The 17,139-nt window shown below is 34.6% G+C and overlaps 2 protein-coding genes across 4 annotated transcripts; one reads left to right on the top strand and one right to left on the bottom strand.

Annotated features, from left to right (window-relative positions):
• The first annotated feature begins 11,350 nt into the window (after positions 1–11,350).
• On the top strand, positions 11,351–15,323 carry LOC130976925 (uncharacterized). Of its 2 annotated transcripts, XM_057901880.1 has the most exons (4): positions 11,351–11,813; positions 12,760–12,974; positions 13,762–13,976; positions 15,129–15,323. In XM_057901880.1, the coding sequence occupies exons 2-3, from the start codon at positions 12,795–12,797 to the stop codon at positions 13,933–13,935; spliced, it is 354 nt and encodes a 117-aa protein (XP_057757863.1). In that variant the 5' UTR covers positions 11,351–11,813; positions 12,760–12,794; the 3' UTR covers positions 13,936–13,976; positions 15,129–15,323. The 2 variants fall into 2 exon arrangements, with proteins under 2 accessions (XP_057757863.1, XP_057757862.1); XM_057901879.1 differs by lacking the exon at positions 15,129–15,323 and having other exon boundaries at positions 13,762–14,322.
• Positions 14,661–16,771, bottom strand: LOC130976924 (gluconokinase-like). 2 transcript variants are annotated; one of them, XM_057901878.1, is made up of 4 exons: positions 16,510–16,771; positions 16,364–16,406; positions 15,731–15,805; positions 14,661–15,245 (listed from the first exon to the last, which is right to left on the bottom strand). In XM_057901878.1, exons 3-4 carry the CDS (start codon positions 15,795–15,797, stop codon positions 14,806–14,808), a joined length of 507 nt encoding a protein of 168 aa, XP_057757861.1. In that variant the 5' UTR covers positions 15,798–15,805; positions 16,364–16,406; positions 16,510–16,771; the 3' UTR covers positions 14,661–14,805. The 2 variants fall into 2 exon arrangements, with proteins under 2 accessions (XP_057757861.1, XP_057757860.1); XM_057901877.1 differs by having other exon boundaries at positions 14,671–15,245; positions 15,731–15,810; positions 16,510–16,768.
• Positions 16,772–17,139: the final 368 nt, after the last annotated feature.

Here is a 17,139-nt window from a genome sequence, read left to right as displayed (position 1 = left end):
GAAGAGGAATCAACTGAACCTTTAACCATTAGTTTTAGTTTAGTTTGAGAAGTAGTTTCTAGAGAGAGAAGCTCTCACTTCTCTCTGTAATTTATTCTATGTTTGTTGTAGATCTACTTTTGTTCCTTCCTTTCTCTTTCAATTCAATAAGAGGTAATTCATGTAGATCTTGTTTCCTTTAATTGTGTTGTTAATTCTTACATTGAATTGTTGTAGAATTAATTCTTGTTGTCAATTTACTATGCTTTCCTTTATACCTTCCAGTGTTTGATGAAATGCTTGGTTGGATTTTAGAGTAGAATTTTATACTCTTGGCTTGGAAAGGTAACTTAGAACTCTTGAGTTACTAATGTCCAAGTGATTGATGATTGGGAGCCATTGACTCTAGTTCTCACTAATTGAATTGGTGGAGAGTTAGGACTTATGGACTAGGATGATATAGCCTATTTGACTTTCCTTTACTACTAGTTAGAGGATGATTTAATGAGATTAATCCTTGCCAATTCTCATATTGTGGTTAGTGATTAGGATAGAGATCCTTGACCACCAACCCTTGCCAAGACCTTTTTAGCCATTAGTTACTTTCTTGCATTTTCTTTCATGCTTCATATCAAAACCCCAAAATAACTCACAACCAATAACAAGACACTTCATATCAAAACCCCAAAATAACTCACAACCAATAACAAGACACTTTATTGTAATTCCTAGGGAGAACGACCCGAGGTTTGAATACTTCGGTTTATAAATTTTAGGCTTATAATCTTATATTAGGGCGACCCTTTTTAAATAGATTTGCTGCAATTGTATCCACAGTTCACCTTGGTGTCAAGTTTCCTGTGTAGGACAATGTTGTAGCTACGATTCACGGTGACCTTCATGAGGCTCGGCAGTGCTGTAACACAAGCTTGAAGCCTATCAAAACAATCGGCCCAACACAGGTCAACTCCATACAATCGGAGCACATAACACTAATCGAACTTGATCCTCGGGCTGATTTTGAAGAATAGTTACTAACCTCTAGTTGTCATTCTTCCTTAAAAGCCTCTGGAGATAGTTCCCAAGTTACCCCACCAAGTGACTACCACACCTACACTCTAAACCACTCTTTAGTTAAACTGTTCAGTTCCATTATTGCATCTCAGCCATCAAAGAATAGCGCACCTTCAACGGTCAGTAAGCCACATTGGGAATCGTATCCACTTATTAAAATAATAAATAAGACACGCGTTAAACGATGAGATACCTTTAAATGAGCCACGTTGAGTTGGGGGCTCCACATACCGAGCTATAACTCGCTTAAACTTGAAAGCTCAACCTGTCTCCTTTAAGTCAGGTCAAGCTTGGGGGTTGTGATATAACCAGTAAACATCAGTTACGAGTTATAGCTCGGTAACGCATAATCCTCGGTCATAACCGACGATCTATAATAATTAGCATTGATCTCTATTCAATAACGTCGGATATGCAGTTACTTTTTCTCTTAGGCGTTATAAGTCAGACAAAACGGCTAACCTCACCCAACCGGGTATAAAGCAGGATGAGGAAACAGCAAAAGGTACGCAACTTTTTCCGAATAATAATTCACATCAATTTGTACTTCTATTGACTTGAGCGTCGGAGTGCCTTTGCAGGTATCCACCTCCACTGTTCCTCCATTTTCGGCGTATACCACGTTCCAGTTTGAAGACTCTGCCGATCTTCATCAAAGGACGATATATACTTCGGATTAATCAGGCAAGAACACTACCATTTTCAAAATTAATTTTATTAAATTATTTTTAAAAAATAAAAATGTTATCAAACCTACCATTACTATGATATTTGCCCTCGTAATGCAACTGTAATAGTATGTTTAGGGTAAAATAAGGATAGGTAAAAGATATAATAAAATGAATGTGTAAACAGTCATATATAGTTTTAAAAATCAAATCAAATCGAATCGGTTTTTTCTGTCGGATATACAAAATCGTCTAACAAAAAATTGATAAAAAAAATATCGATTAAATTGATAATTAACTGATAAATTGGTTGAATTGACCAATTTTTTTTAAGGAATGGTCGGTTTATTAAAAATAAAAATTATTTTGTCGCCCTAAACCCATTCATTGTCACTTATACATACATAAGAGATGACTAGCTAGTCACCATAAACCGCAACCCCCAACTTCTCCACATCCAAACTACTCTCCGTTAGCCAAAGGGTGTTGCACCACCGGCGTCTCTTTCGTCGCAGTCCTCTTCTCCTTGCCATCTCCCTCTCAGTGCTCACACTCTTTCACCATCAAGAACGTCACTCTTCTTGCCTGCCTCCCTCTCTTTGGTTTCTAGCTACTACTACTTCTCACGAACGTCGCTGAGTTGTCGCCCAAAAATCGCCGTTGGCCTCGCCTCTTGTCTTCGCCGAATGACATCTCTGCTTGCTTCTTCAGCGTCGTCGATGGTAAGTTGCTCATCCTCGCCTCTGGTCTCTGTTTGTCTCTAACCCCTGTTTATCCTTGTCCTTGTTCCTAAGTCCTTTAGCCTTGTCCTCATCTTTGCCCTTTGTTCGTGCCCAACCCCAACCTCCCTGAGTCCCCTGCTGTTTTAGTTTGGCTCAATGATTTCAATCCCTTAAATAAATTATTCTACAAGTGTTGAATAAAATTATATAGATCAAAATAATATGACTTGTCATTATTTTCATATATTGATATATGTTTAGGAGGGTAATTTTTTTATTATATATTTTTTAACTAATTAATTAAAAGTATCCTAACATATTAACTAAATAAATTTAAATATGTAAACTAGTTAATAAGTCAAAATAAAAAAGACAAAAAACCAATTTTAAAATCTAATAATGTTGTATTTAGTCAGTTATTGTCTCTGTCAGACATATATTGTCAAAAAAAATCTATATTTTGAGTACTAGAACTAAAAGTGTAAAAAAGTTTCTAAAGTAAAAAATTTAACAACATAAGTGAATACCTCGACTGCATTCATTATATACTGCCGTTTGTGTATATTTTAGATATTATGACCTTATTTTCTTCCGCACATATTTTGGGTACTAAGTATCCATTTTTTGTTTTGTGCCATATTTCGAATGTATTCGAGCTATGTTCAGCTTTTATTATGTCCTCATTAAGTACTCGAAATATGTGTTTAATGCAATTAAATCTACACTATTCAAAATGTATAAAATTATGTATGTCAATACATATTTTATGCGTTATGATTTTTTTTGTTATGGAAGCTGTGAATGTGTTGTGCTTGGTTATGAATTTTAGAGGTGCTAGACAAATTTGTGGGACAGCTTTTGTTCAGCTTTGGTGTGAAGAAATCGGACCATCCGATTTCCCTGGGGAAAAATTTTGTAAACAAATTGGAGGGTCCGTTTTCCATGGAGGGAAGATTTGAATTTTGATGGAAGCTAATCGGACCATTCGTGTTGTATATGTAGTAATTTTTTTTTCTTCAGAAAATCAAATCGGACGGTCCGATTTGATTATTATATATTAATTTTGAATGAGCTTAAACAAGTCGCTGGGTCTGATTTATATGTGTATATATGTATATATAAAGGTGTGTAACGTGTAAATAGCTTATCGGATCCAATCTTCTTCATCTTCTTCGACTTGCTCTTCTTCTTTCTTATGGTGTTGTATATTTCTTGTTGGGTATGAAGAAAAAAAATTGATAGTGAAGTTTCTGTTTCTATTTAAATGAGTGAGAGAAATGGATGATAAAATCCTTTTGAAAGTGTATTATTTTGGTCAGATTTTGTTGCAAACATCTGAAGGAGTAAAATTTATTTGTGAAGATCCGTTAGATGTTGTTATTCCCTTCACAATCTCATTTAAAGAGCTCAAAGGTCTGATTTGTGAGAAGATAGATTTGGAGATGTCAAAAAATATCATGTATTTTATTCAGATATCACATACCAGTATTTGGTGGATTCGTTCAATTTCAAACCAAATATATATATAACGGACGAAGCGAGTATGCAAGAGATGTTTTCAATGTATATTGAAAGTCGTGCTCAAATCTCGTTCATCGAGTTGTACATTAAATTCGAACAATCTGAGGCCGACTGAAATATTGTACGGAAAGATTACAATAGTGACAGTGATGAATAGTTCGAAAGCAATTACGACGTTGTTAGTCCAAACAGAGATGAAGATCAAGGTGACGGCACTGTGGCTCCGAATGTGACAAACGTGGCAAATGCACTCGCAAACAAAGTGCCGTTTGAGGAGTCATCTTTCATGCGAGTTTCGGATTTGGAAGCCATGCATGCTCCGGAGTTTCTGAAATATATGAGTGCAGGTACGTAATTGCCTATATTTATAAGAAGGATTAGAGTTTTGTAATAGTTGATATTGATCGATTGACCAAATAGTTAAGTGATTTGTAAAAATATACTCCATTAGCATTTGTAAAAGTGTTATTTAGTCAAGTTTAAGATAATAATATTTTTAGTTAATTAGTATTTAGGAATCATTATTTATTTAGTTAATTATTATTTATTAATTAGTATTTATTTTAGTATTTATTAATTTATTTAGTTGATTAGTATTTCTTTTTAGTTATTATTTAGTTAATTTGTATTTATTAATCAGTATTTATTTATATGTTTATGTTTTCAATTTATTAAGATTGAGATAATAACCTAATGTAAAGTTTATTTATATCGTTATTGATGTAGTGAGTACTGATTTACTTTTAATTTCAGTTATTAAATCGTGTATTAAATACTTATGGTATGGCTGCCGTCATGGGAGAAATTCCTATTGTCGCAGATGGTGAATTCGCCGTGGGGATGAAATTCAGTTCTAGGGAAGCTGTTATTAAGGCGATGAAAGAGTATACCCTCCGAAGAAGTGTAGACTACCGGGTGTATGAGTCGGAGCCGTTGACATTTTATGCCAAGTGTACACAGTACGGGTCATGGTGTAATTGGCTTATCAGAGTTAGCATGATCAGCAGAAATTACTGTTGGGTTATAAGGAGGTATAACGACAGTCACATGTGTACCAAAGCCACCATTTCTCAGGATCATTCGAAGCTGGATTCAAATACAATTGCAGAAGCAATAAAGCCGTTTGTTGAAGCTAACCCCACGTTAAAGGTAAAATCAGTTATTTCAGAAGTGCAATTGAAGTTCAACTACACCAACAGTTATCGGAAAGCTTGGTTGGCTAAGCAAAAGTCAGTAGAAAAAATATTTGGAGGTTGGGAAGTATCGTATGAAGCGTTGCCCATATGGTTTGAGGTCATGTGTCATAAGGAGCCATCAGCTGTCGTCCATTTTGAGACTATGCCTGCATATCAAGGCGATAACTTGGTAAGTGATATCCGGGTATTGCATCGAGTCTTCTGGAGCTATTACCCCTGCATTAGAGCATTCAGACATTATAAACCAGTTGTCCAGGTGGATGGGACTCACTTGTACAGAAAGTATAAGGGTTGCCTGTTAGTGGCCGTTTCACAAGATGGTAACAATAATATCGTCCCAATTGCATTTGCTATTGTGGAGGGAGAGACTTCTGATGCGTAGCATTTTTTTCTTAGTAACCTACTACAACATGTTGTGACTCGGGATGGTGTGGGACTGATATCGGACCGACACGAATCCATAAATGCAGATGTGGCACGCAGTAACAGAGCTTGGTCACCTCCTAGAACTTTCTACATGTTTTGCATCAGGCATATAGAGTCGAACTTCCTGAGAAAATTCAAGGCACCGTACCTGCAAAAGCTTGTTGTCAATATAGGTAACATTAAGTAATTCAAAGTTTGTTATTAACAAAGTTGCAACCAACCTAGTGTTTGTCATCCTTCTTTTTTTCTATTTGTTATTTGATATTGTGCAGGATATTCGAGGACGGTGCGCGAGTATGAAGTGCGTTACCAGCATTTACGAGAATGGGGCGAGGCCTACACTAACTGGTTAAATCGTATTCTCCGCGAACAGTATACGTTGGCATTCGACGATAGTTACCGATAGGGTCACATGATGACAAACCTGGTGGAATGCATCAACTCAGTCTTGAAGGGTGCACGCAATCTCCCCATCACTGCACTTGTGAAAGCAACATTCTACAGACTTAATGAGTTGTTCACCCAGAAAAGAGCGAAGACGGAGGCTCGGATTAATGCTGGCCATGTTTTTTCTGAGCTTGTGACCTCAAAATTGCATGCAAATCAACTTGCAACAGGAAACATCCAGGTTAATTGCTTCGACAGGTAGAATGAAGTCTTTGAAGTGCGTGAGATGCTACGTGGACTGGAGTATGTCGTCGACCTCTGTCGTCAACGATGTGATTGTGGTGAGTTCTAGGTAGACCGGATTTCTTGTCGACATGTGTTTGCATGTTGTGCAAATCAATGACTAGATTGGCAAGTGTATGTGCATGATGTTTACAAGATGGACCATATTAGACGGATTTATCGAGCTAGGTTTAGGCCACTCGGAAATCCTACTACCTGGCCTGCTTACAATGGTCCTCGATTCGTACCGAATCTGTACCTGAGTCGCGTTACCAAAGGTCGCCCCAAGATGACGTGCTTCTTGAACGAGATGGACACGCGAATGTTACGTTGTCCTAGGTGATGTAGGCAATGTGGGGCTGAAGGACACAGTCATAGTAGATGCCGTCAGGCACGTGGTGCAAGTGCCGACAATAATGCTTTGTAGGATTATATTTTATGATATTTGAAACATTGTAACTTATATCAATCTACTCTATGAAATATTCGACTTTAAATTATGTCCATACATTTTACAATATTCGAAACATTATAACTTGTCCAAGTATTTCATCACATGCATAGTAATGATACATATAATAGTTAAATGAAATTAAGGAAAGTTAACTCAAGCATAGAATAGTTAATTGGTACTTAGGAAAGTTAACTCATACATAGAATAGTGAACTGATACTTAGGAAAGTTAATTGATACATAGAGAAAACTAACTACACCATAACTACTTTTTCCTTGCCCACTTTACACCTTTCACAAGATTCTTGCATTTCTTGGTGGCCTTATTGAACAGAGACGGAGTGTATCGACTAGTGCTACGACGTGGCAGATCAACCCTAAGATTGTAGCCTTTGCCTGTCTCATCTGGAGTACATGCCTCGCCTGTATACACTTTAATTAATCAGACAATCCTAATTAATCAGACCATGCAAGTATATAATATAATCAATCCTAACCAAGATACCATACATCAATATAATAACATCAATTGACCAAACAAATAAAGCAATATAATCGATCCTAACCAAGATACCATACATGAATATAATAACATCAATTGACCAAACAAGTAAAGTAATAATAGGACCTGCATCACTACAGGATTCTTCATCCTCGTCCATGTCCTCGTCTTCATCCTCCTCCTCGTCATCTGGTTCATCCACTAGATACTCATCAGTCTCATGCTCAAGTGTCTTAACATTTTCTTTAATTAGAGTCATCGAAACACGGTGAGGGTTTTGACTATTAAGAATTTCTCGACCACTGTCACTCCTACTAGAATCACCAGATACCAACCCTCCAGAAGCACTCGAGAAAGTGCGACATGGATGCCTCACGTCGAAAGAATACCTACCCACCATGAAATCAGGTTGATGGACATATTGTGCTTGGCTGGCATCTGAAGCCATGAACCCAAGCAACTGGCTAAAAGAAACCCCGTCTCCTGATTCAAACTATGGCGTACTCCAATACTGCTAATGTATTGGGAACGATGAGGGTAAACTGTGTTTGAGGTACATATTGGCTTGAGGACTGAGGTTGTTCTTGTGGAGGTAGAGGTGGAGGTGGAGGTGACGGTGACTGTGGCTCATGCTCTTGATTGTCATCATCCATAGCCTGATTACCCTCAACATCCTCTTGAACAACAAGATCCGACAAGTTCAAGTGATTGCCATATTTTGAACGGTACCAGTACCTGTAAATATCTAAGGGATGCTGTGGAGCCATAGGAAGCTCAGTAAAAACGTGATTATATCTGTTTGTCCACTGCATCACCCAAAATGAATGAGTCGTGGCTGTGGCCCAGTTAAGATTCTTAGGACCAGTCAAGACTTCTCTGTGTGCCTTGTCTAGATTCCGATCCTGATGAGGAACTCCCTGAACGAAACCAAACTGTCGTCTAAACCTATCGGTTGCATGCCATTCAATACATTCAAAAGACACCAATGGCACCGTAGCACTCCACACAACCGAGTGCATGTAGATGTCTGCAGGAATTATTTCCGGATCAACGCGATCAACAGCATATGCAACCCACACAAACTGGGAAAAATAAAGCAAACAAATGATTACAATTCAAATAACAATATCACTAAACCTGAAACAAATACTACTTTAATGAAAACACACCTGACCTTCCTGAAGATCATCCAAGGCCTTCCTAAAGTGAGCAAACTTAAGATATCTATAGACTCAGTCTCTACCCTCCCAGTTACGCCACCTAATATGACTTATTTCATTAACACAATTGGATTCTAAATATGAAGATACGGGATAAATGTAAGATAATGTTACCTGTTTGCAAGCGAAAAACTGCGGAATTCCCTAGGAGCCGGTGCTAGATATGGTAGGCGAATCCAAGCCCAGCCAAGCAGAAGTGTTAGCGGACCATCGATTTTTTTGCAGTCAAAACGTGATGCCCTGCATAACGCCATGTACAGGTGTGCTAGGCATGCTGATCCCCAACTGTATTGTCTAATACTAGCAAAATCACGGAGCAGAGACAGGAACTTCTAGTGCACAGATACCCCAGACTTGTCTCCAAACAAGATCGTACCGATCAACAACATAATGTGGCACTTCACGTACACATGTATACTATTTTCATCAGTCAACTGTAACCATTCTTTTAAATCCCGTAGCCACGTCAGTTTTATGCAGCTTCCTCTACAGTCTGACTTTTTCGGTGCAACCCCAAATTGGTGCATACACTCCGCCTCTAAGGCTTCAAAACTACTCAGAGTAATCCATGTGACTGAAAGACCGTCTGTCGGAAGACCGAGAATCATAGCCACGTCTTCCAGTTTCACGGCACATTCACCAACCGGAAGGTGAAAGGTATGAGTGTCTGGGTGCCACCTTTCGACTAGAGCATTTACCAGTGCTTTCTGACATTTGACTACTCCAATCTGGGCCACATGGTAAAAACCAGTAGATCGTAAATGCTCTTCCACTCTCTCATTGTAACGATTCAGAGGGACAGAATGATCACATGTCAACATCCGTAAACTCTACAAAAGCATATTAAATATTAATTGAAATTCCACAACTATCATTGATAATTTAAAAAAATCTAATTAAAACAAATAATTTTACTGAATCCAATTTACTACGTAATAATATTTTAACTTCTAAATTTAATTAATATTCTTAGAACTTATTTCTAACCTACTACAAATAATTATAACTAATAGATATTTTCAATTTCTATCTAACTAATAATGTTCCACTATAATAATATTAAAACCTTAACTATAATAACATATTTCTGTCAATTAAAAGGCTAACAATAAACAAATAATTATTACCAAAAATGCAAATACATTATATTTTACAGATCCTAATTATTAATCGAAATTATCAACATTATTCCAAAAAATTATACACCAATTTAGTTTATCTATTGTTACAAAAAATTACTATACTTTATAACATTATAATTTCTAAAATTAATTATAATAATTAACCAATTAATTATAATTTCTAAAATTATTACAAAAAATTCTAAACAAATCATTTTTAACACTAATCTATTATATTGGTAAAAATTCTAAACAAGAATTAATTACATTCAAACACACATATTTCTAACTATTATTTAAACATATATTCTTACATTTCTAAAATTAATTATAACAGTTAACTACTTAATTATAATTTCTAATATTATTACAAAAAATTTTAAACAAATATTTTTTTATTACTAATCTATTATATTACAAAAAAATCTAAACATGAATTAACTACATTTAAACATAGATATTTCTAACTATTATTTATACATATATTCCTAAATTTCTAAACTTAATTATAATAGCTAACTACTTAATTATAACTTCTAATATTATTGCAAAAAATTATAAAAAAGTATTTTTTATTACTAATCTATTATATTACAAAAAATTTTAAACTAGAATCAACTACATTTACACTTTATTTAAACATATATTTCTAAATTTCTATCAACAAAAATAATAATTAAGTCACATATATCTTCTTCAGTTCAACTTCTAACAACAATAATTATAATTAAATTTCTAAAAATAATAATTATAATTCTGAAATATAAAAAAAATTAACAAATAAACTTACATAATCAGAATGGTTGAGATATTTTACAATGTGAAGTTTAGGACGATCAACATTTCTAGATTTTTGTTTCTTTGACATTTTAATTTTTTTGAGTGAAGTAGACGAAGCAGACAACGTTTAAGGAGGAAGAAGAAGAAGGAATGGATGCTGGGTGGGGATGAAGGAAAATGTGACTCGAATGATGGATATGCATGCAATGAAGGGGGTGTATTTGGGTTAAAGGGGCACCGTTTGTGGGGAGCAACACGCATGTGATACGTGGCTGGGGAGGAAGAACTCAGACCATCCGTTTTGTCACGAGGAACTCGGACCGTCCGATTAGTCAAGAACAACTCGCACCGTCCGATTACTCATCGCTGATACCACAGGCAGGTAAAGTATGCTTGCTCTCCATATCAAGATTCTACCCCATTCTAATCTCCATAATAAAATTAAAAAGTGTAAAAAATTTAACAAAATAAGTGAAGATCTCGATTGCATTCCTTATATACAGCTGTTTGTGTATATTTTAGATATTATGACCTCATTTTCTTCACGCACATATTTTGAATACTAAGTGTCTATTTTTTATTTTGTACCATATTTCTAATGTATCAGCTTTTATTGTGTTCTCTTTAAGTATTCAAAATATGTGTTTAATATAATTAAATCTACATTATTCAAAATGTATAAATTTATGTATATCAATATTCAATACATATTTGACGCGTTATCAATATTTAGTATTAGAGATATAACTTAGTGTTATCTTTTTTTATCAACTGAAATTTTTAAAATGACCGGTATTATAACATGGTATCAGAACTTTAGATTCAAAAGCTCAAGAACTCTGATACCATGTCATTATACCACTCATCCCAAAAGTTTAAACTGATGAAAAAAGATAACACTAATGATTATATCTCTAAGACTAAATCAGACATCCATAAACCTCTATTATACACATTATACAAAACTACTACAAATATTTCATTGCTCTTCGTAATTTCTCAAAATCCAATATTGGAACTTGTGAGTGGCTGGGGTTGGGAGAGACTACAGCCTTTGATTGCCAAAACTAGGCGCTACTGGCCAGGCGTTTCCTTTCCTTTCCTTTCCTTTCGTTTTCCATTTCTATCAGACAACTCCAAAACACACACAAACTGAAAAAGTGAAAAGTGAAAATAGCGGAGCACAACCCCCAACCCCCAACCCCTTTCCCTTTCCTTCTCTCCCACTCCAAAAAATGAATTAGGGCTTCATTGACAGAACACAATCAAGTATCAACCAAAGCCGCAGCACACACACTCTCTTCCTCTCCAAATGCTTCTTCTCTTCCCCCAAATACCACTTTTAGGTTTTTAGTCAAGACAAATAGCGAACAGGGAAGGGAGTGACCGCGCCGAGGGATGAAGAAATCGGCTGTGGCTCCGTGAACGACAAGCGGCGGCCGCGGTAACCCGAGGTGGCAGATCCTCTCCTTAGTTCCCTTGGTCTGTACTCTCCGTCTCTCTCTTCCTGTACATTTTGCTTTTTTTTTTTCGGTATTAAAAGGGATAAGTAAAGAAGCTGTTGTTGAACTTAGTTTTAGGGTTTTGGATTACTAGAATTGTGCTGATCTTTGCCATGAAATGGTAAAGCTGAACCTAGACTTGATGAAGTGAAGATGATGATTGTGTGTGAGTTGAAACTAATTAATTAATTATGGGTAAATGGTTAGAGTCTGCTCCATAATGTGTCATCATATTTCATTAAATGCTTCCATTTTGCTTCATCTTGATATGATCACTTGATTTGGTTTGATTCACCTATTTATTACCACTTTGAGCTGAATTATTATTATTATTATTATTATTATTATTATTATTATTATTATTATTGTTATTATTATTTGATTTGAATATCTCTGAAGATGACATAGATACCAAGAAACTTATCTTCTGACTAGGAGCCTCAACATTTTGATTCATTTTCTCGGTTTGGAACATTTATATGTATCAATTCACCCATATCACCTCAAAGGAAACTTTACTCTGTTCTGTACTTGATAAAATATAAACTTATAAGGGGCCTTCTTGGGTCAGGGATTAAGGATACTGACAAGGATGATTAGGGCAATTGCCAGTTTCATGCAGTAATATTCCCAGATTGAGAAGTTTCCTTAGTTTTCAAAAAAACAAGTAACTTTGAGAATAGCAAATTTTAAAAACATAGAATATTGCTGCTGCTCATTCAAAACTAAATGTAATAAAGAAATGCTTTGGATAGTTATTGTTTTTAATTGATGCATCAGTATGAAGTTTAAAAGAATGAAAATTCTTCCCAAACAGATTTTTATGTGCTTGCAAGCATAAATCCAAAGTTGATTGTAGTTCTTTAGGGTATTCCATTCTCAAACTGAGTACTAGAATATATGAGACTTTTTTGGTGTGTTTCAAGGTTTGGAATTTTAACACAAGAAGTTAGAGCCAAGGATGTCTCTTCGTATAAAGGCTGTGGTAGATAAGTTTGTTCAAGAGTTGAAAGAAGCATTAGATGCTGATATTCAAGATAGGATCATGAAGGAGAGAGAGATGCAAAGTTATATTGAAGAGCGTGAGCGTGAAGTAGCAGAGCGTGAAGCTGCATGGAAGGCTGAACTTTCTCGTCGTGAGGTATCCATTTCTCTAAAATTTATAATGTTTGTAGTGGGTTTTGCTACAAATCACTCTCATGATTAATCATATATCTTTGTATGATCATATGGATATATTTAAAATGTTAAAGGAATTAGAGAAAGGAGAAAGCAGTAGCAATCTAGCAATGCTAGTGTCACTTGACTTTTGATGATTATCCAATGTTTTGATGGATAACCTGATTATCCTGTAGTCATGCATGACCATTGACCAAGAAATGATTGTATGAATTCCAATTCTGATGTCTAGATGAACGCTTGACAAAGTGAAATGTAGCAGTTTAATTTAAAGTTGATGGTATTGAAGATTTGATATAAGTGAAATTTTAATGAACTTTCCTGAAACCATAGAGACAAAGTAATGTGGCTTTTAGGTATTAGGCATTATACAGAGCAAATTATTTGACTAATCAGCTAGAGTTGGCAAGTATCACTGAAACAGTGACTTCATGGTTGATTTATAAGATGCTTAGCTGCTGCAACTTTCTGCAAAATTAGTTCTCCTTAGACTAGGACATTATACTTTTGAGACACATATAGTTAGGACAACCTTTATCTAATATTTTTGTTGATATCATGTTTCACACGTTCAAAGGTACTACTTTTCATTGTTCTGTAATGATCTGGGGCATTTTGTGAGTCACCAACATTTTGACGGAAAAAAAAAGATGGAAATTGACTGAAGAAACTTTTTGGCATTATAACAATATTTTCTTTTATGATACTGCTGGTTTACAAAAATTTACACCGTTACTTTTTTGTTTCAGGCAGAGATTGCGCGTCAAGAGGCAAGGCTGAAGATGGAAAGAGACAACCTTGAGAAAGAAAAAAGTGTCTTAATGGGAACTGCCTCAAATCAAGATAACCAAGATGGAGCTCTTGAAATTACAGTGAGCGGCGAAAAGTACAGATGCCTTAGATTCGCCAAGGCAAAGAAATGATGCTTGATGCTCTCTGCTTAGCAGACCAGAATGGGAAAAAAGTACGTTTTCCACTCCTCACCTCCAAAAGAGAGGGTTAGTCCAGCTAAGAGATTAACATGCAATTTCATGTCAAGTTGTGGTTTATTTGTTCATTATTCATTGCTCAATTTGGAAAGTCATTGGTTGGTCCATATTTTTTCATCTGTAAATTTTTAGTATTACAGTTTCACACTGATGAGTTGGTACTTTTTGTAGTGAAAATATATGGTTTCAGTTACATTAAGGACAACTTTGCCAAATTAAATACAAAGTTTTTATTGTTATCCGGACAATTGTTAAGACTTCTGCATTAAAAATATGTAGCTTATGTTTTCTTAATCTTACATAGAATTGAACATAATTTAAATAATCATATACTTTCCACTTGATTTTATAGTGGAGCAGCATGTTTTTAAAATATGCAACAAGAATTTTATCAGATAGTAGGAGTATTTGCTCTATTCTAAATTAAATTAAGAATGTGTCCGAATGGTGGAGTATCTTGTCAGTTCTAACATAAATTGATATTTATTTATATGCATTAGTAATGTAGAGGATTTTGTTTTTTATAGTTTAGTTACTTGTTCATGTAGCAAATTCTCTCTTATTGATTTAACTCTTAATGTTCTAGGAGTTGCATTAATTTATGAATGATGATAGGAAATGATTGCATCATATTTTAAAATATGTTAACCATCCGGAAAAAATAGGCTTAATTATATGATTCACTGCCAATTCAAATGAAACAATCCTAGGATAATTCATATCCTACTTTTGCTTGAATAATACTTAATGATGAAACCTGATTTAATCATTAGTATTATTTATTATTATAGATAACTTCTAGTTTCAACATTGTGATGAATGAAAAGAGTCCTGAAATTGGAAAATGCTTATAATAATGGTTTTGACAATGGATTGAGGACTTAAAGTGGCATCAACCCTAAGTATTCCCTCAGATTCATCAATCTTAAGCAAATCCAACTGAGATTGCAAAAGAGATGCCGGCATATAATGTGTCCCTTCTGCAGCTCTTTTATTTAAACGAACACTTAGCACCTCAGCAGGAGCTTCCAATAGTACAAAGCTAACAGCATTTGTTTCATAACTTCCCAATTTGTAATCAGGGTCACTTGATCTTAGTGTTTCTCTATATTGCTTCTTCAATGCAGAACACCCAAGAATCACACCATTTCCGTTAACTATGTGTTCTTTTGTGGCATCTCTTAGTGATTCAAGCCATGGCATCCTGTCTTCATCAGTGAGTGGGATTCCCTTGCCCATCTTTTCTGCAATATTTAGAAGAAACAAAATAGGGGGGAGAAAAATTAATAGAAATGTTATTTCAACATTGCTAAAAGCTGTCTATATAGTTGGTAACTATGTAAATAACTTGTAATTTTAGCTTAAAAGGAATTGAACTTCTAAAAAGGTTTGTGACTTTTAAAGGAGGAATTTTTGAGAGCAAAAGAACTTTGTAACTTCTATATGAAATTTTTGTTACTATCAATGCAGTGAAAGCTCTGCTATGTTTCGGAAGGAAACTTTAGCAAAGAGAGAATGTATGTATCCTACATTTTTATTATACTCCATAAAAATTGTTAGACAACTTTTGAGTTATTAAAATAACAAAACCGAAAAAAGTAAAAGAACAACATAAATAAATAACGAAAGAAACAAGACAGATAGAAACAAGTTCTTTATTTCAGGATAATGATATCACTCAAAGATGCATTGCATTGTTACAATTGTGCATGTATGCTCATATACCCACCTTTGTTTGATTCAGAATGAAAATCATCAGCATCAAGATACTTATATTTCATCTCTTTTCCCAGCATCTGTCCTACTGTGCTGTTGAGTAAATTTTCAATTCATTGATAAGTTTTCGAAAAGAAAATAGTTAACCAATCAGTTTCATTCATCAGCTCAAAAATTTAACTAGAATAAAGATAGAAACTATCCAACATATCATTATCAAGATGTTAATCCAGAGAAATTGTTCAGCAGACTAGCAATTAGCAGAGCCATATTCTAGAATTATTATAGTGGACCTTTTGTATCCCTTCTTTTTGTTTTTTTTTTTACCGGCAGGTGAGGTTCGAACTTGACACTCGGTTAAGAAATGTAGAGCCATTTTTACACAACCACTGTATTTTGATAGCTGTGGTTGCAGGTTTATGGTTTAGGATTTAGGACAAATGGCTAATGTTTTAGTACATCAACACAAAGGAAAATTTGAATCTAAAACATATTACTTGAACTTTTTACAATATATGTGGGTTAATTTAAGATACAATACAAACTAAGTACACTTATCCTTATTTTATCTTAATTCTGAAATCAATTTTTTTTTTGTTAATAGGAGACAATAGAGGTTTTGGTTATTGGATGGATGGACACTTACGTTTTTCCGGCACCGCTGACACCCATGATTACGATAACTTCACCTGCCAAATCACATGATATATATATATATATAAGCAAAGATTAACATCTATACTTTAACATGGAAATTGAATTCTTATATACAAAATGAACCAATTGATTCACCTTTTTTCTTTGGAGCCATATCTAATGTAGGTATCTCTGTGTCTGATGAAGGGATGAAAAATCAAGTGAAGAATCAAGAACGAAGAATAGAGGGAGCGAGCTTTGACAAGAACTCATCGCATAAGGATAAAAATAATGAGCCAAATGATGATAGTAATAATGATAGAAATTGAGCATTAAATATAATAAATACAAGAATAACTTACGCGCTTATAAATCTCCAACCATGGCATTTACGTGCCTTAACTGAATTTTGCTCCCCATTCTCTGTCTTCTGCAATATAATGTGTAAAAAACTAATATATCTATACCAATATATAATGGGGATATGGGAGTTTGGTATCCAATTTCTTCTTCCCATTTTACCCTCTTTCTTTTTTTCAAGAAAAGGGTTTACCCACTTCACTTTTAATTAAAAAAAAAACTGTTACTACGTATTTAATTTTTTATTTTTTTAAAAAAATCGTTTTTACCCATGACAAAGTTTAAAACTAATTTATTTTATTTCAAGTAATAACATAATTTATTGATATTCTATAACAAAATTAATTAAATTACAATACTATTGTTTATCTTAAAAAAATTACATATAAATGTGTACTCTTAATTAAATCTATACCAATTAATTAA

This window comes from Arachis stenosperma, chromosome 4, assembly GCF_014773155.1.
Source record: "Arachis stenosperma cultivar V10309 chromosome 4, arast.V10309.gnm1.PFL2, whole genome shotgun sequence".
Lineage (NCBI taxonomy): Eukaryota > Viridiplantae > Streptophyta > Magnoliopsida > Fabales > Fabaceae > Arachis > Arachis stenosperma.
The sequence above is the reverse complement of the archived record's forward strand: the minus strand, read 5'-3'. Positions and strand labels throughout refer to the sequence as shown.

What these genes read in the sequence shown, in the direction of transcription:
- LOC130976925 (XM_057901880.1), top strand. Translation starts at nt 12,795, where the DNA reads ATGTCTCTTCGTATAAAGGCTGTGGTAGATAAGTTTGTTCAAGAGTTG. An exon ending in CTGAACTTTCTCGTCGTGAG is followed by an intron (nt 12,975 to 13,761) that starts GTATCCATTTCT and finishes TTTTTGTTTCAG; the next exon opens with GCAGAGATTGCGCGTCAAGA.
- LOC130976924 (XM_057901877.1), bottom strand. An exon ending in GTCAGCGGTGCCGGAAAAAC is followed by an intron (nt 15,811 to 16,363) that starts GTAAGTGTCCAT and finishes TTTACTCAACAG; the next exon opens with CACAGTAGGACAGATGCTGG. An exon ending in TCATTCTGAATCAAACAAAG is followed by an intron (nt 15,246 to 15,730) that starts GTGGGTATATGA and finishes TAAATATTGCAG; the next exon opens with AAAAGATGGGCAAGGGAATC.